This window comes from Chelmon rostratus, chromosome 3 (genome assembly GCF_017976325.1).
Source record: "Chelmon rostratus isolate fCheRos1 chromosome 3, fCheRos1.pri, whole genome shotgun sequence".
Taxonomy (NCBI): domain Eukaryota; kingdom Metazoa; phylum Chordata; class Actinopteri; order Chaetodontiformes; family Chaetodontidae; genus Chelmon; species Chelmon rostratus.
This window is the reverse complement of record NC_055660.1, coordinates 10,600,932-10,628,020: the sequence shown is the minus strand read 5'-3', so window position 1 is coordinate 10,628,020 and position 27,089 is coordinate 10,600,932. Positions and strand designations below refer to the sequence as shown.

At 42.0% G+C, this 27,089-nt stretch overlaps 1 protein-coding gene across 1 annotated transcript in view; it reads left to right on the top strand.

Moving 5' to 3' along the window:
- meis1a (Meis homeobox 1 a) overlaps positions 1-23,950 on the top strand; it is a 42,973-nt gene extending 19,023 nt beyond the window's left edge. The window contains exons 8-13 of the mRNA XM_041932990.1: positions 190-335; positions 10,669-10,745; positions 16,274-16,332; positions 19,908-19,997; positions 20,857-20,968; positions 23,235-23,950. Coding sequence (XP_041788924.1) covers positions 190-335; positions 10,669-10,745; positions 16,274-16,332; positions 19,908-19,997; positions 20,857-20,915 — 431 coding nt within the window. The 3' untranslated portion in view covers positions 20,916-20,968; positions 23,235-23,950. The remainder of the gene's footprint in view (positions 1-189; positions 336-10,668; positions 10,746-16,273; positions 16,333-19,907; positions 19,998-20,856; positions 20,969-23,234) is intronic.
- Positions 23,951-27,089: the final 3,139 nt, after the last annotated feature.

The window sequence follows — 27,089 nt, the reverse complement described above, 5'->3', positions numbered from 1 at the left end:
ACATGTGGTATACGTAATGGTCCCGTTTTAAAATATGGTCGCTATAGATTTCGGTCTTCTCAAAACCTCCTTTAGAAACTGTTGAAGTTGGTCTGATATGTACCAACTAGACTGATCTGTTTGGAAATGGTTGTTTCTCGTCAGGACTATGAAATCAAGTTTCTCTCTTCTTCTCCATGTGCTGATCAGGTGACTGCCTGGATAACGGCATGGCGTCTCCCAGCACAGGGGACGACGACGACTCGGACAAAGACAAACTGCACAACAAAAAAAGGGGCATCTTCCCCAAAGTGGCCACCAACATCCTGAGAGCCTGGCTTTTTCAGCACCTGACAGTAAGTGCATCCACCTGAGTCTTTCACATTCACTGCTTCAGGGGTTCAGCTACTCAAAATATTGAGACAGTACTGAGTGATGTGGTCCAGATTATCAGTGTGTGCACTGTTCAGTGCCGTGCTAGCATTTTGACATGTTGAGTCGTATGGTACTTCAAGTGTTGTGTACAGAAGTGATTCGGGCTGTTATGGTGGTCAGTACTCTCTCCTAGTTGTTGGTCCGCTACACAGACATCTTCTCAGAAGTCTTTGTTTTCCTCTGTCTACTTTGAAAACACCATTCTTTTTACCATTTTTGAAATGTGCGCAAGGCAACATCATTTTTATTTTCATTCACATCGTAGATGCACTTGACCTTCCTCATTGGAAGACATTTGTCTTGAAGCAAGACAGTTAGCAAGACTAATAGTCTGCTTCATATTAGCACTGAATCATAAACTAGGTTGAGTGATGGTTGACCATGCTAACGTTCAAACAGCAGGCTTAACGCTAGTTATCTTACACCGATTTAAGATCGATGCAAATATACCATCGCTTTATTATGCTGTGTGATATGCAAACTTTTACATGTACATAGTATAGCAAGTTCCATGCTAACATGTTAGAATACACAGTCTATGGTAATCGTTACTAACTAGTAATTCTACTTAACACAGTGTATGCTAACTCTGTAGCATGCTCTACATACTTTGGCATACTAAGTTTTAGTGCGCGCGCACACACACACACACACACACATTGGTTAGCATACAACACTTACTAACTGGATTTATTTGGGACATGAAGGTGGATGGTTGTGATAACACTTAATCATAAACTAGGTCGAGTGATGGTTGGCCATGCTAACTTTCCGACAGTGCTAACTACCTTGCTAACTATCTTACACCAGGTTTAGCTCAGTGCTGACCTTTAAGATATGTATGTATTGAATGACAATAGGTTTCATGCTAACTCTTTATATGAACACTGTACACCATCACTTTATTATGCTGTGTGATAACTTTTAGACAACTAAGTCACAGTTTCATGCTAACATATTAGAATAGAATGTGTAGAATGGTCATCATTAGTAACGCTCATGAGCATTTTGGAGGACTGAACCTGTGACCTTTCACTTCTGTGGTGGTATTTCTGTCCACTCATCCACCCTGCTGCCCCTAATCTGCTTTGAAGTTGTGTTGACCTCCTCCCAACCTTGGGACGTTCTCAGTCTGTCTTATTGACCTTTGAACTATGCTGTGGTCCAGGTATTTCACCTGTGGGCTGTTTAGGGCTCTTCAGAGATGTTCTGATGGGAGGAGAGCACAACTGTGAAGTGAACTAACTCTAGATTCACTTCAGATTCTTTGTGTTGTATTTTAGTGTGTTAGGGTTAGGTTGTTCTGTTTCGTAACTGATTGTTACTGTTAGCTTGTCCTGCTTAGCCCAGTCTGAGATTTTGATTGATTTGAATTTGTGATTTGTGACTTAATCCAGTGATAATAGTTAATAGTGACTTTGACAAAATGAAAAACATTTTACTGTTAGTTGCCCGCGTTAAAATAAAAATGATGCTTGGTGCAGCTTAACCTTTCAATCGCTCATCAAAAATTCTGTTTTTGTGCAAAATGGGCTTTGTTTACGTAGAACTAGTTTATTCAGTGTTTGACAGTTTGCTGCACAGTGTCGCAAAGATTACATCTTCTTCTTTTCTTCTGCTTCTGTAAAATCTGGGTTTGCCAAAAAAAAAAAAAAATGCATGCAAAAATGCAGCAACAAACATTTTCAACTTCTAGGGCTCAAAGGTAAACTCCTGGACTGTGCATAGGTTCTAATAGTTTATCATTAGCAATAAAACACATAAGCAGCTATTTTGTTAACTTCTTACAACCTTTGGAAGCCATCAAGAAGAAAGAAACACAACAAACCTCTGATAAAAGCACATTTCTTTTTCTTTCTGTAAGAACACGAACACACACACACACACACACACACACACACACACACACACACACACAGAGATGGGTTAAAACCATCAGGATGCTCATTAGGATTATGGTGTAACTTTAAAAGCACAGGTTTGTCTGCTGGGTTGTGTCCAAAGGATTAGAACAAAGGTTATTCCCACCAAGCTTCATATTAATATCTTTCTTTTTATCAGCGAAAAATAAATAAATCAATTTCTAATCATTCTAATAGTGAGAACATAAGAACCTAAAGGGAAATATAATTTTTTATGAGTGTGAAGCTGAAATGAATAGTCCAGTAAAAGTGGGAGGACCGGCTTCGTGCTGAAAATCCCAGTCGTGACTGACTCATAGGTTTGGCTGAGATCGGCAGAACAACCAAACACCCCCCCCCCCCCCCCACCACCACCAGCTTTTCCTCCCATCTCCCCCTGCCTGCCTCCAAACATGGAGAGGCTAAATCGGTCCCTGCTCGGCGGGGGTCAGGGCCGCTGCCAGGACTGGAGGACAGCGAGTTCTGCAGCAGATGGGAGGTGAGAAGAACGATGGGAGGGGGAGGAAACACTGGTACCTGAGAGAGGGAGGGAGGTAGGGAACATGCTAACTGTTGGAGGTTAAGGTTGTGTGAAGGGCAGCAATGCATTTAATCCAGGAATCAGAACACAGAGCAGAGAAAATGATGAAACAACATGGAGGCAGTTTGACGCAACAGTCTCAGAGTAAAGAGGCCCACACACACACACGCACACACACACACACACACACACACACACACACACACACACACACACACTGCCATCCACGAAAAACAGGAATGTCTTAAAAAATCTATAGAAAACTTAAAATTTTCAAAACATTCAGAAAAGGAGAAAATATTGATATAAAATCATGATAAATCTCAGTTTCATTGTTCATAAAAGAATAATTTCAACATTGATATAACAACTGCAGACTGTCCAAAAGTCAAACAATTAGGACAGAAAACATCATGTCAACCTGTGAGCCTTTATTTAATGAGGGTCTTTAAAACACAGTTAAACACAATAACAACAAAACTCAAACAAAATGAAGAAAACACCTCACTCTAAAACTTTTCCAAACAAATCATCTGCACAAAATGTGAGTCTGCAAGTTGGACATAATACATATTATTTTATATGCACATTAAATAATGACACTGATTCTTCAACTTCAGTGGTATTTTGGTTGTTTTGTCCATCATTTCTCAGTAATAATAGCATTTTACATATTAAGTTCATTTCTGATATCATTAAAGAGAGCTGACAGAAAAAAACAGCAGTTTATCCAGTGTGTGTGTGTGTGTGTGTGTGTGCGTATGTGTGCATGTGTGCGTGTGTATCCACATGTACACTTATAGTAAAGCATAACAATGCTTTTGAACTGGCAGCCTGTTTTTGTTAAGTCTGCAGTTGGACTCTTTGGTCGGCTTTAAGCTTCTGTTGCAGCTTTTAATCCTGCTGGTCCTGGTTACCACGGTTACACAGAGAACTAATGGAAAAGCTGCAGGAGCAACATGTGGAAAAAAAGTCCAATTCAGAAAAATTTTACTCCTGCTGCATTTTTAATCTTTGTGTCTCAGAAAGCAGCAACACTGCCTGTGTGTGTGTGTGTGTGTGTGTGTGTGTGTGTGTGTGTGTGTGTGTGTGTGTGTGTGTGTGTGTGTGTTGCAGGGTGTTCTGGCTTCATGGCTGCCTCCCCTGAAGTCGTGCACAAAATCCAGCAGCCTCCTCTGAGCCACAGCTCATAAAATCCGAGCCACAAGCCGACGTGCTGTTTACACCACACACACACGCACACACACGCACGCACACACACACACACCCTGCTCTTTCATGCTTTTATTTACCGTTTCATGTAAAAGTGCAAACATCAACTGGAGGGCATCATCATCCCTATTAATGTAGTTAATGTTAATTAGTGTGTAATTTCGCTCCTTCTCGCTCACAGATGTTATTTGCCTCCTTAAATGACTTTTTTACAGGTGGGGGGAGCTTTGTGTACGCTAACATTTGTTTACAGTCACCCAACTCATTAAAGAGCTGCTTTGGCTTACAAATTACACATGTGACTCCATCAAAACAGCTGGAAAGACTTTGCACGTCCAAGTGTTTCTCAGCACGACGACGACAGAGCAAAAAAAAATAAAAAATAAAAAAAAACAACCTCCACCGTTAGCATGAAGAGACGACAGAAAAGAGTCCCAAACTTCAAAGCGAGCGCCACAATTACAGAGGAGGACTTTACCCTGCTTGCCTGTCGGCAGGCTGAGGAATGGGCCTCCTGAGCCAAGCGGGACAGATGAGTTAGCAGGAAGCCCCGGCGCTGACCTCGACACCCCCTGCCCTCCAACCATCAGAGGTCAGAGGGCACCGGGACACCTCCATCCATCCATCAGCGGCTGTTTACAGCAACAGACCTGCAGATGTGGGTGATGGCGAGGCCACGGCGACCCGCAGGCACCAACACGTGTTCAGCCGCCTGCCACCACCCAGAGATGTACGCCACCACCTCACCAGACCCCTGACCATACAGGAAGTCTCGCTCTAATAACACCATCAGACATCAAATGCCGCCGATGTGAAATCCACCATCACTTCAGTCTGGTCCCAACGTCTCTGTCCGTCAACATATTCATATGTTCCCTCATTACGACTGAATCAGTGGCGCCACAGACTGAACAAATGGAGATCATTAAACATGGTGGTGATTGTGTTTACGCATTCAGCCTCCAAACTTAAAGATGAAAAAATTTACATGGGAACGTTGTGATTTCTGCGATCTGAGGCAGCAGATTTATAAGGAATGAACATTTTATCAGCTACAACAAGAAACTAAAGGAGCTTTGTCCCACTGCCGCTTTGATTCAGGCTTCTTCTGTCCCCTTGTGGAAAAACATTTTAAGGCACAATCACAGCAGCATTTAAATTGAGCTCCCAGTTACCTCACCTGGTGGAGAGCGTACCATGCATCAAGACTGAGTCCTGACTGAAGGGACCAGGGTTCGGTTCTAGCCCAGAGTCCTTCACTGCATGCGCGGGAACAATATTAATATATATATATTAAATGCAGTTCATCCTGCGTGAATCAGAAGCAAAGATTTAACTACAAATTCAGTTTTATTTTTTCGTGAAACAACTTCAGCGACAGTTTCTGAAATACAGAAACGCACACACAGATTTGGGAACACTGGTCAGAGCCAGTCAAACTCGGTCAGAGGATGTTTTGATAACTTTCCATGAACTCTTAAGTTTCTTAGACCAGAAGAAAAAGTATCAGGACCTAATCAGACCTAAAACTCTCTGGGTTTGGTTAAAAATGAAGGCTTGTGTGATCAGACGTTCATTTCCCTGCAGTGTGAGGAAGGCTGTTCTGTGGCTCCCTCACCCTGCAGTGAAAACATCATCCATTACCTCAGTGACAGGCCCCCCAGGGACCCCCGGGCCCGGCTCTCTGTGGGGGTCGCCTTTATTGACCTCTCACCCCCCCTCACACACACACACACACACTCATACACACATCCACAAAAAATGTCCAGCATGTGGTCACATACATCACGGAGCAGCCTTTCTTCCTTGACAGCGTAAATGAGCGTCCGTCAGATAATGAAGCGAGGAGGCCATCAGACGGCAGATGGGGGGAAAGATCTGAGCCGAAAGACTCAGAGAGACGTGCAAAAGACGCAGTTTAAAGACGCCTTCAATTTCATGCCGTAATCAACGCTAAAGTTTGGTTTTTTTACAGAATAATCTTCAAAGTTTTTCTAGAAATAAATTATTTCTGATAAAGTTTCTCTAGAATTTCATCAATCAATCAGAGGTGGACAGCTCTGGAGCAGTCTGGACATGTTTGTAAAATGCTAACACACACACACACACAACTTAACAAGTTTACTGGGACACACGCTGTGTGTGTGTGTGTGTGTGTGTGTGTGTGTGTGTGTGTGTGTGTGTGTGTGTGTGTGTGTGTGTGTGTGTGTGTGTGTGTGTGTGTGTGTGTGTGTGTGTGTGTGTGTGTGGGAAGAGCTCCAGATTTTATTACTAAATGACTAAATAGTGACAAAATTCTGCTTCTCATCCACAACTTCCAAAACAAGAACAGCCCAACAGCCAGAAAGAAGGCTGACATTCACACAAAACTCACTCAAAAATTTTATTTGTTTGGTTTTTTGTAGTTTTTTTTTTTTTTTTTTGAGAGAGAGAGACAAGAACAGGATGTGGTTATCTTAGCTTAGCAGCCAGATTGGCTCTGTCCAAAGTTTAATAGCACAAAATTCAATTTTCTACTTAGAGGCTGAAGCTATTTCCTAGCAAACAACAGTATATTACAGTGTGGATGTTCTCCTGGCGGTGTATTAACAAAACTGTACAACCCAGATTCCGAAAAAGTTGTGATGCTGTGTAAAACGTCAATGAAACAGAATGTGAGAATGTGCTAATCCTTTTTATACATGCATATACTAAACTGAAAACAGCACAAAGACAATATATTTATAGTTTGACCTCATCAGCTTCATTGATTTTTGTAAATATCTGCTTATTCTGAATTTGATGAAGCAGCATGTTTCAAACAAGTTGGGACAGGCAGCAACAAAACACTGGGAAAGTTGTGGAAACGCTCCAAAAACACCTGTTTGGGACATTTCACAGGTAAACAGGTTGATTGGTAACAGGTGATAGTATCATGATTGGGTATGAAAGGAGCATCCAGGAAAGGCTCAGTGGTTCACAGTGAGGATGGAGTGAGGTTCACCACTTTGTGAACACATGACTGTATCAAGGATGTTACTACATGGGCTATGGTTTGTTTGTAAATCACTGATTCGGTTTATTTATGTTTTAGTCCAGACTTTTGGTGTTTAAATGGGAAAATTGAGTGCTGAACTCAAATCAGCTCTCCCTTCACAGTGAGACAGACAGTAACACTGATCCCAGAACAGCCGCTCAGCCCTGTCGGTCCTGACCAGTTTGGTGCTCGTCCAGGCAGCGAGCTGCGAGGCGGTCTGAGCTGCCACTCCCTGCTAACAGGATTATAATTTTATAATGAGCAGGTGGCTCCAGATTAAAACCCGAGTGGAAACTCTGAAATTAGACTGGGAGGTGGACCAGCTCGAACTGCTCGCCATGTGTTTTTACTCTCGCTTCATTTGGTGGAGGGAAGATTCTGCGTTCTTCATGCTTTATGCGACGGTGTGATGAGCTGCTGCTGGGAGATTTTATGTGACTTGGTGATCAGAGAGCAGGAGGATCTTCCTGAACCTGGTGTGATCTTGGATTACAGAGAAAGGTTGAACTCCTTCTTGTGTGTTTCACAGCTTTAAACAATCCTCGGTTAATTTTTCAGCTCTTAGATAAACAGTCTGAAGCTTCTCACATTCTTGCCGCTCTTCACTCGCTTTGTTTTGTCTTGTTTTCGGTGAAATCATCGGCAGGACAATTAAAGCTCCTCCCTGGAGAAGGCTGGAGGCTCTGAGGCTGAACATGTGATGAACCGACCTCATGATTATCGCTCTTTGTGGCAAATTAGATGCAGTTTAGGCCAATTACCTGCTATCAGATCACAGGGAAAACGCAGCACTTTTGGCAGAGGGATGGGCAGAGTGGAGAAAAGAAGGCATCAAAGACTTTCCTCGTCACCACTGAGCGATGTGGAGACTCTTCTGGTGTCGGCCCGAGGCTGTCTGATTGGCTGGGGAGTTCTGAAATAGATGATAGTGTTTGGAGTAAAACCAGGAGGTGATGAATGGCGGAGTAATCCCGCCTGCTTCATATGTATTTCCTCGTCTTCACCACTCCTCTTCTTTGTGCTCATTTCTCCTCCTTTCCTGTCCTTCACTTGCTGGTTCGGCTGAAGGTAAACAGCAGCGCAATCACTGGTGGAGAGTAACTAAGTACAGACTTGAGGTAGCTGATTTCGGCTACTTCCTTTTCTTCATCCTCTTCTTCTACTTCTTCTTCTTCTTTTTCTTCCTCTTCTTCTTCTTTTTCTTCCTCTTCTTCTTCCTCTTCTTCTTCCTCTTCTTCTTCCTCTTCTTCTTCCTCCTTTTCTTCTTCTTCTTCTTCCTCTTCCTCCTCTTCTCCTTCTTCTCCTCCTCCTCTTCCTTCTCTATTATTATTGTTAAGATTATTATTATTACTATTATTGCAGGTTTAGATAAGACCTGTATCACTAACTAACTATGTGATAATATAATAAACATTAAATAACAAACATTATTCTGAAAATGGGCCATGTTGCATTATGAGTGCTTGAGTATATTTGGATGATAAAGCTTTTGCAGTTTTAAAGTAGAATAAAGAGTAAAAGATCTCAGTACTTCTTCCAGTGAAACTATATCAGCTGTTTGTTCCTGAAGGTTATTTTTGTTCACATGCGTCCAAACTGTGCTTTCAATTTGTCAACGTAGCCTGTCGTCGCTTGTGACGGAAACAGTATTTAAAGCCTTTACTAAAGTGAAAGTAACAGGACAGAGCATGAAAAATACTCGCAGGTAAAAATCCTGCATTCAGAACGTTCTTTAAGGAAAAGCTTTCAGTTTGTTTTTATTCTTTTTGTTGATTCAGCAGTTAAACGTTGTGCTGTCATACTTTGCATTGGATTGTGGCCTCGTGCCAGAACATTTTCATATTTTTATCCTTAACCTTTCTTACCTTTTTCTAAGTCCTGCTGTCAGAAATCAGCTGACAGAAGCTAATTTAGCCGCATTATGTTTACATTTAGCATTCATTTTTTTATTTCATCCATAAAATGTCAGAAAATGATGAAAAATGGAAAAAAAAGTGAGACCATCAAATGTTTTGTTCGCCCAAAGTCTAAAAACCCCAAAATATTCAGTTTATTGTCACATTTGACAAAGAAAAGCAGCAAATCTTCACAATTGAGAACCTGAAATCATAAAATGTGGTTTTGCCACTTACACACGTAAACAGTTAATTCATGATCAAAAGCAGATTCATTTTCTGAATAAAATGGTTTGGTCGTAAAAAGCTTCATTCAGACTAAGGCATTAAAATCCACATACTAACTATACTTTTTCCCACTGTGGAGAATGTGACTATTTGTACATGACTTGTTCTACAGTCCTCTTAAATCACTCGTACGTGCTGAGCGGTTCCTGCATGAAGCCAAATAATTTCCATCCGAAATGTTGGCGGAAATGTAGAAAGTCTCCCACAATGAAAACACATCTCGGAACAGACTGTGCTTCACTTCTACTTCCTGTTCTTAAGTTATTTCTAATGATGCGGTCGTGGCAAACGTGTCTCCGCCGTGTGTCCAGTCTCCTGGATGCTCTGCTCTCCGCAGAGTTGAATGAGTCTGAGCTTTCGCAGCGCTGCATGTTGCATCAGTGTGAAAATAGTGCTGCTTATCTGGGTCAGGGACGGGCAGCGACGTGCCGCGGAGGATCTGCAGCAGCTGGTTTCAGTCAGCACATGAAGAAACTCGCACTCGCTATCAGCTGTTGCACTGAAACATTATTTATTGTTTGCAGCTCTGCAGAACTTGGCAAAGCTTTACATGAACTTTTCTCTCCTGTCCACTCCCATAGTGTTTATTTAGAGCTGAGATCAGAGACAGCTCAATACCACTTACCCAATTTCTGACCTCACAGCTACATGCAGATACCTCCAGATTTACCTCCATCGCCCTCTCAAGTTATCAACTAACATCTTCATGAAAGTTCATGTGCAGCTTGTCTCATCAAATGCTTTTTATTCTTCCAGCTGCCATGAATTTAACATCTCCATTTCACATTTCTTACATTCAACCAATGCAAAGGACAGTTGATTTTATCCTTCATTTCTTACAGTGTAGTCACATCATGAAAGCCAGCCAGTGTGGCCACTTTAACAGCTGCTTTATTATCAAAATAGTTGCAGGTTATTTCTCTGTTGATCTCCAAAGAGTTAGAGATCTACTACTACCTTATTGTTTTATGAATGTATTTGCTCTATTAGTCCTCACGAACATGAAAAGACATAAACACATATCATATAGCATACATATAGTATAACAGAAATGCATACTATAAACACACACACACACATCTTCACTTCATCCCTGGAATATGTGCATATTCCAGGGATGAAGCTGTGCGGCCTGAGGCCTGTTAGAGAAACACGCCTAAACGACCCCCAACACACACAGTCTAATTAACAGGGCTCTCTCTTCACTTGGCTTCCCTCTCTAATTGGCTCGCCATTTCTTCCCATTAATTATGCTCCATTTCATACCCCCTTAATGAGTCTAGCCCCGCCTCCCTTCTTTAATGTTAATTAGCAGCTTTGAGGCTCACAACAACAACAACAAGAAACCACCTTGTGATGTTTTCCAGCTTGTTCACATCTCCATGTTTTGTCCCTGTGCAGCACCCATACCCGTCGGAGGAGCAGAAGAAGCAGCTGGCTCAGGACACCGGCCTCACCATCCTACAGGTCAACAACTGGTGAGTTGGTGACGCTGGCGACGCCACACTCTTGTTATGTTTGGAAAGCCCGTCCCCCCGAGGCAACCTGAAGCTAATGATTTGAATGATTCCTGTGGGGTTGCCCCTTCTCCAAATATCCCCCAATTACAGTTACAGAGGGAAGGAGGTGCTTAATTGGAGAGTTAATTGGAGCTCGGAGGGTGGAGGTGGGGAGCTAGAGACCTGTAGGATGTTTCCTGGTGTGTTTTCTGTTTACTGATATAGAAGTGGAAACGTCAGCAAGATTCACTGTTGGGGATTTAACAGTTAACACATAGTTAGCACACTGTTTAACTCACCTCAACTTTGAAGCAACCTTTTGCCATTAAAATGAATTTGCAAACAGGTTTTGTCATCTGTTTTGACCCAAGGAACCTTTTCCAAGAAACCAGGTTGCTTTGCATGAGCTTCTTACCTGCAGTGCAAGCCCAAATCCTGGTTCCAGTTTTCATTTTTCATTTGGTTTGGTTAAGTTACGGAAAGATCCTGATTATAAAACACTGACTGTTGGCCGGAGATGTGACCAGTACGTTAATGTCACTGAGGTGTTTGATCAAGACTTTATTGTGTCTGTATTCAGTGTACCTGCATCACTGAACCAATGATTTGCCATCATGGATAAAAGCCTTGAACTGAATCATCAATTTGACACCTGGAACAAAAAGAGAGATCTGGGGATTTTTAAATATCTTTATACATATTTTGCATAAACAGCAGAAGAGTTAATCAACCCAGGACACGTTTCATATCATGGCACCTTGAAATAAGTAAGATTTCATAACATTTGCATTACAGCAGGAAACCGTTTTACTGGGCCAGCAGCAGCAGCAGTAGCAGCAGCAGCAGCAGCAGATCATGAAGTTAAGAACTAAACAAGAATCAAATTTCAGAAACATCAGAAAGATTTCAAACAGCTCGTCAGGAGGAGAGCTCCACCCTGAGGTCCTCTGAAAGGGCTCAGGAACAGCGACAGTCGCCTCCATCTCATTTAGGGGCAGCAGATTTACGCAGATTTCATACTTTTTGTCCATCACACAGTCACGTCTTTGTTTGCAAAAATAACAGAAACATCAGAATTAGACTACCTGCTTGGTTTTATGTGAATATTCACACTGAAAACACCTTCAGTCTTGTTAAAGGCAGGTTTCGAAGCCCGGTGATATACTGGAGCTGATGTCTGGAGCCTGTCGGCCCCTGAAACCTCTGAAGCCATTAGTCAGTCCCGCTCCCTACGAATATTTGGCTGTTGCCGTGGTAACGCCTCTGGAGCAGCTCGCAGTGTTTTCCCTGATTCTGCAGATTCAGAGTAAATGAGCGAACAGAGACGAGGGCTGTAAATGAAGCAGGGAGGAGGCAGTTTGATCCAACTGCTGCTCACTGGCTTACGCTGTCAGATCACGTGTGTGTGTGTGTGTGTGTGTGTGTGTGTGTGTGTGTGTTCAGGTGGGCTTTAACCTGTGATGTGTTGAATTTGCATGACTTCTTTTCCTCACCTTGCACACTCCACTTGCTTCCTTTTGTTTCCTTTACTTGTTTCCTCGCACTCACATGTCCTTGCTTCCTTTTATTTTCTCTCCTTGTCTCCTTGTCTCCTTGTCTCCTCTCCTCTCTGCTGTAAAACACTGTTTTCTTCTTCTTGTATCTCCTCTCCTTATTCCCTTCCCTTCTTTTTAATTCCTTACATTGCCTCCTCTCCAACTCTTGTGTCCTTGCATCCCAGTCCTCCTCTCCTCCTTTCATTTTTCATCAGAGTTTATTATCCTCCTCTCTGCCCCCAACACATCAGCTCACCACTCTACTCATCTCTCCTTCCTTGTTTCACCTTTCCTTTTCTCCTCTTCTTCTTTTCTTGTTCTTCACTTCTTATTTGGTACTCTACACTGGACTCCTCCTCCCATCCCTTCTTTTCTCCTCCTCTTGCCTATTCTCCGTTCACCTCCTTTACTCTTCCTTCTCCTCACCTTTCGTCTGATCAAATTGAATTTTTGGGTTTCCCAGCTTGGCCCCACAAAAAGCTGCATAAAAAGACAAAACAGTTTCCAGTCTTTTAATTTCATCATAGTTTGTTGCTCAAACCGTCAGATTGTTTAACTTTTACTTCAAGTGTTTTCTTTCATGTCATACTTTGTGTTTCATGATTTGTGAGGAGGGGTGTGTGTGTGTGTGTGTGTGTGTGTCTGTGGAGGGGGCAGTTGGTGTAAATGGCATTTTCATGGCAAACAGCTGGACTGGTTTATTTAAACACACCCGTTGTGGAGGAGGGGGAGGACTGACCTGAGATTGACACCCGGGGTGGGCGGGACTTAGTGACTGTTTTACAAGCAGTGGTTAGTGTGTGTGTGTGTGTGTGTGTGTGCGCGCGCGTGTGTGTGTGTGTTTGGTGATTGTGGTTGTGTAGCTGCTTTGTTTAAAACCTCACTCATGGCTCAGACTGTACAGAGAGGAGCATCCACCTCCCTCCTCTCCAACCTGAGGGGAGGGCCTGGAGGCTGGGGGGGCACACAGACCTGAGATCAATACACTGAGATTCTGACAACAACAACAACATGACAGCTGTCAGGGAGCTGCAGTACCTCTGATAATCATCAACCATTAGTGAGGGGCTGATATTAAAGAAGAGCCTCCGCTGTTTGGACTTGAACTTGTGGTTATTAACACTCCTGACAACTCTTCACTATTCTTTACATTTGAGTGGAGGCCTGTAACAGTGAGTGGTAGCGTGACACCATCTGTCACCATCTGCCATTTTTTTACACGTTCTTCTAACTTTAGTGCCTCATCCAAGCATAGAGACTGCAGCCTGCATTGACTTAATACATAATACATAATACATAATTTGTAGCCCCTAACCCTAACATTCACAGCTCAATGTTCCACCCTAAACCTGAGTCTAACCTCAACCTTAAACCCAAGTCTTAATCTTCAAACAGAAGCCCTGAAAACAACAGAAATGTTGACACTACGATTTCACACATATGTGTGAAAAATACGTCTGAAAAAAGATGTTTTTCCATGAAACCCGGTTTTGTGACGGGACAGTTTCTGGGTTGTCTGGCTGCAGAATAATGAGCCTCAGTGTTATGGAGGCTGGGGGCAGCAATGGTCTTTATGCAGCATATGTGCATGTGTGTGTGTGTGACAGCTGTAAACTCAGCCTCATGGTGTGAAGGGGTCATGAATAGGTGACACTTTAAGTCTGCAGTGGAGGCTAAAAACAGAGCATCAGTTCATGCAGTGAATAATCCACTGAATATGAAAGAATGTCAGAAAATGAAAATCATAAAAATCAATGTTTTATGATTAACACATGTTTTAATCAAGAAATAACATAATTCAGAAAAATCCTGTTGTGGCTCCTCATCACAGGTTCTGGACCTGAATCATGAACAGTTCAACCAACGAGTCACTTTAAATTCTCAAAGTGTTTCATTTGAAGGATTTCTAAAGGGAGTGGTCAGTATTAAAGTAAAAAATAAGCATGCATGTAATCAAGATAGTTTTGTGTGAGAGAAATGTTGTTGTTTTTTTTTCCTTCTGTCTTGAATCGTCTTGTGACGCCTCTGACTCATCATGTGAACCACTGTCCTGCTGCATGTTCTGCAGTGTTTGAGTAACTTGGCTTATTGAAGAGCTTCTTCCAGTAGGAACCAGTAGCCCTGCTCTTTCCTGTTATCCATCACGCTCTTTTCTCCTTATTTTTTAGAAGACAGTTTTCTTTAGAGGAACCTCTGAAACAGCATTTGGAGCCTCGTGTGGTGTTAAAGTTACCTTATGGATCAAGAGGGTTTAAATTCTTTGAATGGTATCAGCTGTTCAGGGCAGAAACTCATTTATATCAAACCAGTGTCCAGGTTTGGGGTCGTTTCTGTGCAGCTTTCAGTCTGACAGCACATTTCAGCTTCCTGTTGGAGCTGAAGTAGCCCCTGTTTTACTGTCCACTAGAATTTTTCCTTTCCTCTGTATCTCACCCTTCCTCCTCCTACTCCTCCTCCTCCTCCTGCTCCTCCTCCTCCTGCTTGCCTTTTTTTACTCCCTGAAAAGACTCCTATGGCTTTTGTTTTCCTGAAAAGGAAACAGGGTCGTCCCCCACTTTTTTTTCACCCCCTCTCCTCCCTCTTTTTCGAACAAGTTGAAATGGAACCGTCCCTCCCGGGGGTGAGGAGGTGCTGTGAGGGTGGGGAGGTGGTTGTAGGGGACATAAATCAAGTGGGAAACCACAGAGCTTTCACTCCGGGGTGGGTCAGGAGGGGTCGACAGGCAGTTCAGAAAGCTTTAAGCTGAGGAAGACCAGAACGCTCCTCAGCAGAGGGGAGGCGGTGGGGGGAATATGAGGAGTTAAGGGAGGGGAGGGTCACAGAAGGTGCCAGGTCATAGGTCATGCATACCAGGATGATGGCTTTCAAGAGTGTACTTAGAAGGGGACGTGTATGAATGCACTGCTGCTGCTGCAGCCATCACAGACATCGGCCTCTGGTTTCAGTGCACTTAACACTTTTCTCCCACTGTATTAACCTGGTTATAAGCAGGGCATTGACACCTGGATTACCTGTGGAAAAGTAGTGTAATTAAAACTGTGACTAAATTACTGGAGGTCCTGTTAAAAGAATAGTTTTTAGTTCAGCAGAAACAGCAGCAAAGTGACAGCTTCATTTGATTTGGCAAACTTATTTCAACTGAGAACATATAAATCAGAACTTAATTCAAACCAAAACTGCTTTAGCTGCTAACCTGAACTAAAGCGTTTCACCTGCTGAACAGAATTAATGAGCTGAGCTGAGCCTAAGCGCATATACTGACAAGGTTTGTTTTAAACTAAAACTTTGGTTTAGTTTAAATTTCAGCAACTGAACCGAACAGAGAACAAACTAGCAAAATCTTTTATTTTCATCAACTTATCCCAATTTGACTAATTTAGGCCCACAAACTTCAGGTAATTTAGATAATTTTGAATCTTCACATTGTTGCCGCAGCCCATGAGATGAGAGAGATAAGATAAATAGATAACTTAACAAATAAATAGTCAAAAAGTATATAAAAATTAAGAATAGAATAAAATCCAAACTACACAGACTTAACTGAAAACCCCAAATTACAACTAGCAGTACAAACAGTACCCACAACTGACGTTTAACTAGTAGTGCCATACCATCTGAAACAGAGACACACTGCTGAGCATATAACAGCAGCAACATATATGTGAGATAGCCAACGCTGTACATCTATAAATATTATAAAATATGATTATGGAGAGAGGACTTTGTTAGTTGTATCGTTACAGCAGCTCAAAGCAAAAAAAAAAAAAAGATGTTGTGGTGCACTGAGGCGTTTGATGTCCCACAGTGAATCAGAGCTTCGCCTCTGTGAGCAGGGAGGAAGCTGAGGTTTCTCTGCAGCTTTAGAGACAAAACACCAAAATCATACACACTTCATTTATAATCACTGTGTCTTTCCCGTCTCCTCCCTCCTCCTGCTCTTCTCTTCGTCCTCCCTCTTCTTCCTTCTTCCAGGTTCATCAACGCGAGGCGGCGGATCGTCCAGCCCATGATCGACCAGTCCAACAGAGCAGGCAAGTCTCACGCTCCAGTCCACGTCTGCATCCAGCAGGAAAAAGCTTTTAATTTAGCAGCCAAATATTAAGTAATATATTAAGTAATAAAATCTCTCTTTGTGACATGGTAATGCATGATAATGTCACGTGTTCCAGGAAGGTCGGACATTTCAGATCTTTTAGATTCGTCTGGAGAGCAAGTCAAACCCAGAAGACAGACAAACTGATGCTGTGATTGTGAAGCTTCTTGTATTGAGAAAGTCTTGAGTCTCAGATCTCAGTAAGGAACAAGTCTGACTGCAGCTTTTTCAAAATATCAAAATTTAACAAATGAAGAAAAAACTGGTAATTTCATCAAATAATTCAAATGAATCCCACAAAGCCTGATCTTAAACTACACTGTGGAGCCGATGAGTGGTTCTGTCTATTCATAGAGCCGCCACCTCGCTTGAGTGACAAGCTTTGATTTAATGTTACTAATGCAATTTGTTTTTCTTCAAATGTCAATTCTTAAACGGCAGCTTTACCTTCATCCATTATTTTTTCATTAATGGTCTCAAGCCCACAAAGCTTTCACGCAGTGGTGGGAGAAGATCCTTTACTTGAATTAAAGTATGTAAGTATAATCAGGAAAATGTACTTCAAGTATTCAAACTAAAAGTACCCAGTGCAGTAAATTGTCTACTATTATATATGATATCATTAGATTATCATGACTCATGCATTCATGTAAAAGCAGGATTTTACTGTTGGAGTTGGTTGAGGTGGAGCTCATTTTGAATTTTTTTCTGAATGACTGCAACTAATGATTCTTTTCATTCTGGATGAATCTGCTGGTTATTTTCTTCATGAATCGATTCAAAGGAAAAGCAGCAAATCTTCACATTTGAGAAGCTGGAAACATGAAACAGGAAAAGTGACTTTAACCCTTATTAATTGACTAATTCTTTCACCTGTAACATGTAAAAACTGATATTTTGATTTATAACAAAACAGAGACTGTTTTGAAGGCTCTTCATATGTTCTGTGTGGAAGCATCTTAATTTGTAAAGTAACTTGTAACTATAACTGTGAGATTACTTCAGTGAAGTATGAAAAAGAACAATATTTCCCTCTGAGTCAAAATAGAAAATGGCCTGAAAAGAAAAGACTCAAAGAGCGACTCAGTTCTCAGAACTGGCTGCTGCTCCCCTCCAGTTTTTGTTAACAAGACGATTGACCAGTTTCCTGATGGAGCAACAGGACATGCGATAGATTCGAGTGAGTGTATTTTACGAACACCACCCTGCTGGGGGTTTTTTACCTATGTTGGACTGTAGTTTAACTTTGAATAAAAAGTGAATTCCCTACTTCTGTCTAGGTTTTGGTGATCCCGGCGCTGGCTAAGAATCAGTTTCAGTAGCAGCCAGCTTTTGGCCTGAGTTGGCACCCATGTTGTGAAAGTCGACAGGAGTCCGTCAGTCACGCCTGCCAAATTTTAGCCACTGCTCAGCCAAACCATTTTGGCTACCTGGTTAGCAAAGAGGACATATGTCGACATGATGAATATTTGAAGCCTACATTTGTTCTGGTATTTGCTTTTATAGCTCAAAAAGGAGTTTTTGTAGCGTGCGTAGATAAAATATCACGCAGTGCTGCCGAGCTTGATTCCAGATCCAAATATGAACTGTATTTGAGTAAAAGCTATAAATCTTTGAGCCAATGACGTCTTTACATGCACAATGTCCCAGTTTTGAGTCCTATCCTGGTTTTGATTCCATGACATTTACATGAAACATAGACAAACCCATTTATACATATCCTTGCATTGAGGACTAACAGCATCCAGAGTTTCTGATCATCTGTGTCGCTGCAGATCTTGTCACTTTTATACCAACCGAGTAACATCAGAGGCTGGGGACGAGCTCACTTTATTCTCTGGTGTCTTTTCTGGACTTCATCGGAAGACGAGAGTAACTAAATAACTTCATTACAGTGTCATGTTCAAGTGCAAACAGTTATCAGAAACCTGGATAACTGAACCAGGATATGATGTCTTCATACACAAATTGGAATACTGACGTGCATGTAAACACTCGATAAAAAACAGGCTGAATTTGCACAGTGAGAGTCTCGCTGGTGAACTTCCCCCCACTCGCTGTGTCTTTTTCTATCTCGGTTCCTTGTTGTGTTAAAGCGAACAGAGAGGCTTAAACTCCAGGATTGAATGGCCTCTAAACCCCAGCAGGATTAGCTCCAGACAAAGACGCTAATCGCTTTGACTGACCACTCCATTGAACATTTTAACCTGGGATTAAAACAAATAGGAGCCGGGCTAAAGCGAGGCTAAAGTACTGCTAGCCTTTTGGCCCCTAAGCTTTGTTGGCATTAACCTCGGCGCTGACTTCCACACAAAAGCATCGATACACTTCTAAATGACAGCGATGAGAAACTGTTAAAGGCTTCAGTCCTGGGAATGTGACTATGTGGAGTGAAGCACTTCCTCTTAAGATGAAACTTTATCGAGCTAATGTCCCCACGAGGACAAGCACATTTCATTTAAAGTCATGTCATCATTGATTAATGACCTCCTCCCTCCAAAGATTAGATGCAAGATGAAAACAAGGAAAATAAACAAGTACAGAGAAAACGGGAGTGTGTTTCAACACAACACAACTGCTGCTGTTAGAGTTTATGCAGAAATATAACAAATAGCAGATAGAAAACTGAACCATTGTTAGGTTACAGTATGTAGACACAGTGGCAGGAAATACTTGATACAAAGACCAGAATGAAACTGACAAAAACGTGCTAGTTCAAATTTATCAGGCTGTGATGCACAGACAAGACGTGTTAGTAGATACATTCACTGTTGATATTGGTCTTTCCATGAGATTTGTTGAAAACAACAAAAAGATGAAAAAAAAAACGTGAAATAAATTAAAAAAAGATAAAATATCACCACTTCTCCTTCAACTTTGACTATCCATCCTGTAGTTTCCTGCCCTCTCTGACCTTTCTTTCATCTATGTCCTCAACTGTCCTGTGGTGGACATTTTGAGGTCACAGATCAGGTGCGTCAAACAACCTTAACCTTCTGCAACATTTTAGACCGAAGTCTGCAGCACAGTCTTAATCTGCAGAAACACACTTTGATGCTGAAGCCAGTCTAAAAACCTGCTATAGTGCCCGTAGAGGCTGAAATGCAAATGTCACCCCACACACTTTATATATCATATAAAGTGTTGGCAGCTACTTTTACAGTCATTCTAGCAGGCAGGTTTTAAATGCAAACTTTGTCCTAAATGTTGGGGCTAGATGAGGGGTTAGGGACTCATCAGATCATTGATATTTGATCCTCTGGGGAGCAGGAAAGTTCAAGTAAACTCTGGACCAAAGTGTCAGTCGGGTGGACAGACAAACAGGCATTGTCAGGTCTGAACACTAACGAGAGGCCGATATCTTCATAAAGGGATAGTTGTGATAGTTGTGTGACAGATAGCAGCTGTCATACTGTCCTCCACCTCACAGTGTGAATGTGAGAGTGATGTCATCACTATGGGACAGCAGGCGGCGAGATAATTAAAAAGGGTCATCTCCCCCCGTGTCCACAGTGAGCCAGGCAGGACCGTACGGCCCAGATGGTCAGCCAATGGGAGGCTTTGTTATGGACGGACAGACACACATGGGAATCAGACCACCTGGTAAATACACACACACACACAAATAATTCAGTCTCATACTTTGTGTAGAGACAGTGTTAATGTTATTTTCCTGGTAAATGGTACATTTTGATACATTTTTATTTAAAGATCTTTCAATTAATTAACATTACATTACGACATTAAATAAAATAAAAGTTTATAGCTGCACTAACTGTCCCATGAGCCTGTAATGACCATTACAGATCAGAGATCAAAACATTGAATGGATGAAAAAAAGAGGAAACAACGTTCGATACAGTTTGTCCCAAAGGTGGTGCCAGAGGAGAAGTCATGCTGTAATGCAAATCATTCTCAGACTCAGTTTGTCAGGCTCAGCTCAGTCTAAACAGACGCAGATGTACCGTAACAGCCATGCTAATGTTAGCACTCACCTCAAAGCATGCTCGCAAACATGCGGGTTAACAGCTACTGGATGCTACTTAACATTCAGTCGTTGGCACTATTTAGCAAAAGTAACTTGCTAACATTAGCATTTTAGCATTAATTTCTAAGTGCTGCTGGCACTGCCAGTCGTTTGCTACAGTGTTGGACAAGTGGAAACTTTGACCTGTTTCACCCCCTGGATTCACCCTCTGGGCACCATGAATGCAACAAAGTTCATGACATTAGGCCAATAGTTGTTGGGATTTTTTCCTCTGGGCGATGTGCGATCACATGGTGTGATCATCCCTACAGCCAAATTTAGCTTAATCTACAGCAATGCATCATAATCTATAAAATCATCACATTTGTGGTGCTGCTGTCCTGTGAGAACCACGTATCTCCGAAATGTCAACTTGTCACGAGACCAGACAAACTGATGATGATCCAACTGTGTGTTCATGTGTTTGTCCTGCAGGTCCTATGGGTGGTGTGGGGATGGGAATGGGTGTGGAGGGACAGTGGCACTACATGTAACACTACCACCACCCTGCAGCCAGAGGACCCGCCCAGTGTCCCAGGAAACCACTGTGAGTAACACAAGTCAGGTGTTTAAAGGGCCAGTTTACCCAAATTACACAAAACTGTTGTTTTTGTTTTGTTTTGTTTTTTTTTACTTTTTTTTAATTTTACCTTACAAGCTGAAAAAGAAAATATTACAAGAGAGAATTAAGAGAAGAAGACACTTCTTCTAACTTTAGGTCTCGCCCTACCAATGTTGTATTAAGGCGTTTTCTTTAGGATCAAAAGGAATCCAGGTAACTGTCTGTTTCCATGGTTTCAGTGCGGGTGCAGGTTATATCAGTCATATCACATGATCTTCCTCAGTTGTGATGGAACACCTTGTCTTGTCCATTTTTTATTTTTCTTAGCATTTTGTCATCCATGTTGACTTGCAGCTTGGAACCTGTGGACTTTTTTTTTCATTTTATAAAAATACTCATTTAACATGTATGGCACCATTCACCATACGAAGTGAACTAAACAACTACAACACCAGACAAAAGACAAAACATCTCTCTTATTCCATCACCATCTCCTCTCAGCTCCTCCTCACTAATTAAATCCATTTCCATCTGATTTAAAGGTCAATTAATCCTCTGAGATCCTCTCCATATTCTGTCTAACGAACTGATCATTAGTGAGAGACGCAGAACGCTCTCATCTCTTTATTTGATTACATGGAGTCCAATTACTTCGTAAGCAGTTTTCATTATTAGGCCGGGGGGGGGGGGGGGCAGTGAATGCAGCGTGGGGAGGAGAGATTAAGAGGATGTTAATGTGTAGAAAGGAAGTGTAGAGGAGTTAGAGATGAGGAGGACGGGGGGTAAGGAGGGATTTCCTTAAAACGTGATCAGTCAGACGGCAACATCACTCAGACCGAAGACAATTAAAGAGTCTTCAGGAGAAGCGTTGGTCTTTCCTCCCTCTGCCATTACTGAGCTTATGGCTCGCGGGAAACAATACACCTGTCAGCTGGGATCTGATGCAATCATGCATGCAGCCACACATACACACTCTCTCTCTCACACACACACACACACACACACACACACACATCCATACATGAGGACATGACCACATCGTGTCAATTTGGCCTCCTTTATTCCAAAATAGATCCTTAATCACAATCAAACCCCTCTGAGCACCTGGGAGCGTGGAGACCAACATGGAGGAAGCTGCTGTAGCTTATATGCTATGTGTCACTTTTCACTTTTGTCTAACCTCCTCTGTGGGAGTATAAACTGCTCCACAGACATCCTCATGAGACAGAAATTCATTGACCTGTTAGCGACTACGCTAGTTGGCTTTTTAGCTAGTAAGCCAGCTAGCATGGAGGGATATTGTAACTGTGCTAGCATACTCCTGGTTTGGCTAGCGTGTTAGTGGTTAGCTTGCCCGCTGCAGTAACTCACCAGCTAGCTAAGACTTAGTTTGTGAGGATTCTTCAATTCTTTATCGAATGAAATTATGTTCAATTCTGAAAACAAAGTACAGACAAAACAGAAGCTCTGACAGATACTGTGACTGCTAGTGCTAGTTTAGCCCGCCAGCTACAGTAGCTCACCAGCTAGGCCTGCGAGTTGTCATACATCAGCTAGCTTCTATAAAGACTTGCTCATGCTCATGAGCATTTTATCTTTGAGGGAGCAGACAGGTGGAGCGTCCAAAATGGAGGAACCTAAAGCAGCTTATAGCTGCCATAAGGTTTTATGTAACTCTCTTTTTAGAGTATACCTGCAATAGTTTGCAGACAGTTATGAGTCTATATCTTCTGAATAAACTGTGGATTTACTGTCCAAGTATGGCCTGAACTAATTAAATCGCTAACTGACAGTTAGCACAGAGAGATGTTTCCTATCAGTAACTCTTTAGTAGTAAGTACAGAGAAAACAAAGCTCTGACAGATACTGAGACTGTCCAGTGCTAGTTTAGCTTAGCTACATTAGCTCACTACCTAGCCCTGCGAGTAAGCCTGGACAGTGCATCACCAGACTTCCAGACATACCTCAAGTGAGGAGATACCTTTTTTTTCACTGACAAACCAAATGAAAACATGATGGAAGAGATTAATCAATTAGTTGTCAACTAGATTAATTGCCGACCTTTTGATAATTGATTAATCCTAAAACTGATCCACAAAGAAAATTAATCGTTAGTTGCAGCCTTATCTAAATCCATTATTTACTTTGCAGTTTCTGAATTATTTTAACACAAGTTCCTCCTCTGCAGTTCATTTTATCTCCTTTTCAAGTTCACTTCTTCATGACATGTTACTTTCTGTTTTCTCTGCAGGAAAGGTCTGCAGACCTCCTTGGCAGGCGTGGAGCAGGACCTCACGCCTCCTCACCCTTCCTCCCCTCAGCCCCACACCCCTGGGCATCTACCTGGCCCGATAAACACCTGACAGCTGCTGCGTCTCCATGGCCACCAGAGACGCTTTGTGACTTAAAATCTTCCAGCTGTAACACAAAAGAGAGAATGTGGGGGCAGATGGAGATCCTGGAAGGAATCATTAACAGCTGTGTGTCTTAACTGATGACACTTGGAAGGATTTTTCTGGATCAGGACACAAACGTCGATGTGGCGTCTCTGGATTTGATAATTTCCCGTGATGTCAGCATACCAGCATGTCTACCAACAGATTTAACCTCCTGTTACTCTCCAGCCTTAAAACTATGGACGCCTCAAGTGGACATTTTGACACCAGTAGATCAACCTTCCCATCCTCTCCACCAGCTGAACACATGAAGCTGACGTCTGTATTTCCCAAGGCGTTCTTTTGAAACAGAACATGTCTACAAACCATTTTTCAAGACACAGAAGCTCTGAAAAATGGCCGGCAGAGGTCATGTGACCAAGCGCTGTTTACTGTGGACTCTCAGAGGACGAGAGACAAGTCGTTACAAGTGCTCTGCTGCTGCCTTTTGCATAATGTACTGGTATAAAGGAAAGGACTTGTACTGTTTCACTTTTCACACTGTGTGTGTTTGTCTTTTTTCATAGACTTTCTTCCCTCGAGCTCCACAAACCTTTGAGTTCTAAAATAAAAAGTTAAGCAAATTTGTTCCTCGATTTGTGAAAGCATTTTATTATTAACACCCGGTGGTTTTCTATCGCTGTCGAACTCCACAGAAGCTGTTCGGTGTGTACAAATGCTTGAGTGTTGTACTTGAGTTCACTTTGCAGGTTTATGCATCTTTTCATTCTGGGAAAGTTTCTAGTTTTCCTCCTCCAGGTTTCATGGCAAAATGTTTACATTTTACATGACTACATTTGCATGACAGTTAGAGATTTTCAGATTCAAAATATGAGATAAGCTAAAATAACTAACATCATCTTTCAGTAGCACTATTTTTACGGGTCCTTTTTCTGCTAATTTGCTGGAAATTTTCCATATACTTTCACAGAAAGAAGCAGGCATGTAACTGTTAATTATTACACCATTTCCTGGAAGGAGTTTTGTGATTTGCAGTCAGCACCATGGCTGAGCATTTTCTCTTTTCTCTGCAGTGAACCAATGACTGGAATCATGTATGATATGATAGGGTTGGGGTTAGAGTTAGGGGCTTAAGGTCATATGAATGAATGGACCAGACTCGTGACACCCGTGCTTTATACATCATATACCCAAGCAACCAATCCCGTCAACTTGCGTGCATGATAACATAGTCACATGTTATCTGTTATCATTACATTTCTAACGTTGCAGAGAGGGATACATGACAGACATGATTCTGATACAACCACTTGTGGATTACTCTTGTCTTGTGTGGCTGAAATGACTCCAATATTACCACTTGCCATTGTGTTGTGGACAGCAGTGAACAAAACAGAAAACAAGCATTGCCCATTTCCTTAATGTCTTTTCTTGCGCAGTTCTTTTTGCATCTTTTCCTTCACTTTTTTCCTTCTCCTTAAAGTACTTTTTGAGTATATTTCCACTGTGGCGTTGCCACCTTTAAATAAAGAATTTCCTCTGGGGTCAGACAGGGGTAGAAAACTGAACTTTTAACCACTAAAAATATATATCAGCACTTTTTATTGTTTTGTAGGCAAAAGAATCTAACCTATAAAACATATGTTTTTAGCCACCATTTTATCTGTCTTCCATTTCTGAATGCCAACATGGAACCTGTGGATTTTGGGGGAGAAAGCCAAAAAGGCTTCAGCTGAACTGGAGGGAAACTAAAATTACAACTTTAATTTCATAACTTTCAAGAGTCACTCTGGTTGGAAGAGGAAAGAGGCTCCTGGAAGAAAACCGTGCAGATGTGCCAACAGCAGCTGGCTCTCGCCCTGCCGTCCAGTTCGGTTTAAAATAATCACTCATAACAGATCACTTCTCAGTGTATATGCAGACCTGAGGGAAGTCTTCCAGTCTGAAGTCCTGCAGAGACACACACTCTGATGCAACTCTTCCCCTGGAATTTGACAAAGGAGGGAAGAAAAAGCTGATTTACGTAAATCTGCTCCAAACTCTTAAATGGAGAGATTAGTTCCCCCTCACGCTCCAGTTGGCCCCCTCAATGGATGTGTTCTCCCAATCCACTGGGAGTTTCCTAGCTACACCTCATTTCAAAGCTGGAGGCCACAAAAGAGATCATTTATCTTCCTCTTAAAATCAATTACTAATTTAGAGAACGGAGTTGAGGCGAGTGCAGATATTCTTCCGGGTTTGTGGCTCAAGGGGTTTCTGTTCGGCGGCCGCAGGAAACAGAACTTGTTCAGATGAGTTTTATGGTCCTGGTGACTTATTTTTGAAGCAGAAAACATGAGAGCTAAAGCAAACATGCGTCCTCTCACTGCTCTTCTCCCTCTGCTTCACTCTGAGCTGACTGACAGGCGGCTGCCTCAACTCCCATGTTTGACTGCCCTCTTTAGGGGATTGTGGAAACTGCCTTCATCTCTGTTTTTAAAGCTAAATGTGTGATTAGACAGTCAGCGGATGGTGAGCGCTCATCAAAGAATCAAACATGCTCACTTAAAAATGCGAAAAGATACGAGTGAAAAAGAAACACCATGTTGAAGTGAGGAGAGTCTCTGGAGACTGAAGCTGCTGTGACAACAACAAGCGACAGCTAAATAAACAGGAAAATCCGATTTGAGAAAGATTTTTAAATGACTGTTTGGAGCTGTCTCCAACATTACTCAGGCAGTGAACGCAACATTTCCAGGCAGGTTATTTATTCTGATTATTAGTTTTACTGTTATTTATCAAACACACACACAAATAAGACAAACCGCCGTAGAAAACTCAAGACATGTGTAATCACAAACACCTGAACGTGGACCTCAACTGGTCGGTGCGGAGGCTTTGAGGGAGGCGTGAATCAAACTCTGAAGTGCTGTATTGATTGGTGCCAGTTGGCGTGGCGTATCACATGTTTGCTCATAACTAAAGAAGCCTTCGAGCAAACTCTGTGGGGACATCCTGTGCTCCCTCCTGAACACACACGGCAAGTTTCATTCAAATGTGATGAAGGGGGACAAATGGAGGAACAAGTTATTGAAAAGCTGCTGGCTTTGTGATGATGAAACAAGTGTGTGTGTGGTTGGTTATATTAAGTCCTTGTTTAAAAGGAATTAAACAGGCTCGTTGCTGCTCGCAGCTTTAATTTTGGGCAATTGAGCCAAAATCATGCAAGCTGAAACTCTGGGACAGGCCCGAGTTTTAGCTTGTGACACATCAGTCAAAATAAGCTGCCTCACCTTTCGGGCTCTGTTTCATTCTCTGTTGCACTCAAACCAGCAGCACCGTTTCCAAGTGCTTTTAAACCGGTTGCAAAATGAGATTTTTACACTTCATAAAACAGCCTGTTTACAAGTTTACCTGATTTACAGCGTATTTTGGTTGTATGAATCACATACGTAGGTCAACCAATAAAATACTCTTTGGTTCTTACTGCTGCTTAAATACAGGTACAGTGGAAGAAAAAAAGACGACAGGGAACGAAGGAGCAACAACCTTTAGGCCTTTTGGTGGAAGTATTTTTGTAAATACTGCCTGGGTGCCTACATTGTACAATACATAGAGACAAAACTTTTAAGTTGTAAAAATGGTGAAACAGTCAACTCTTTATATTAAAGAATTCAATGTAATTAAAGCTTTTAAAGTAATAATTAACAGGTTTCTCAGATTAGCTATGT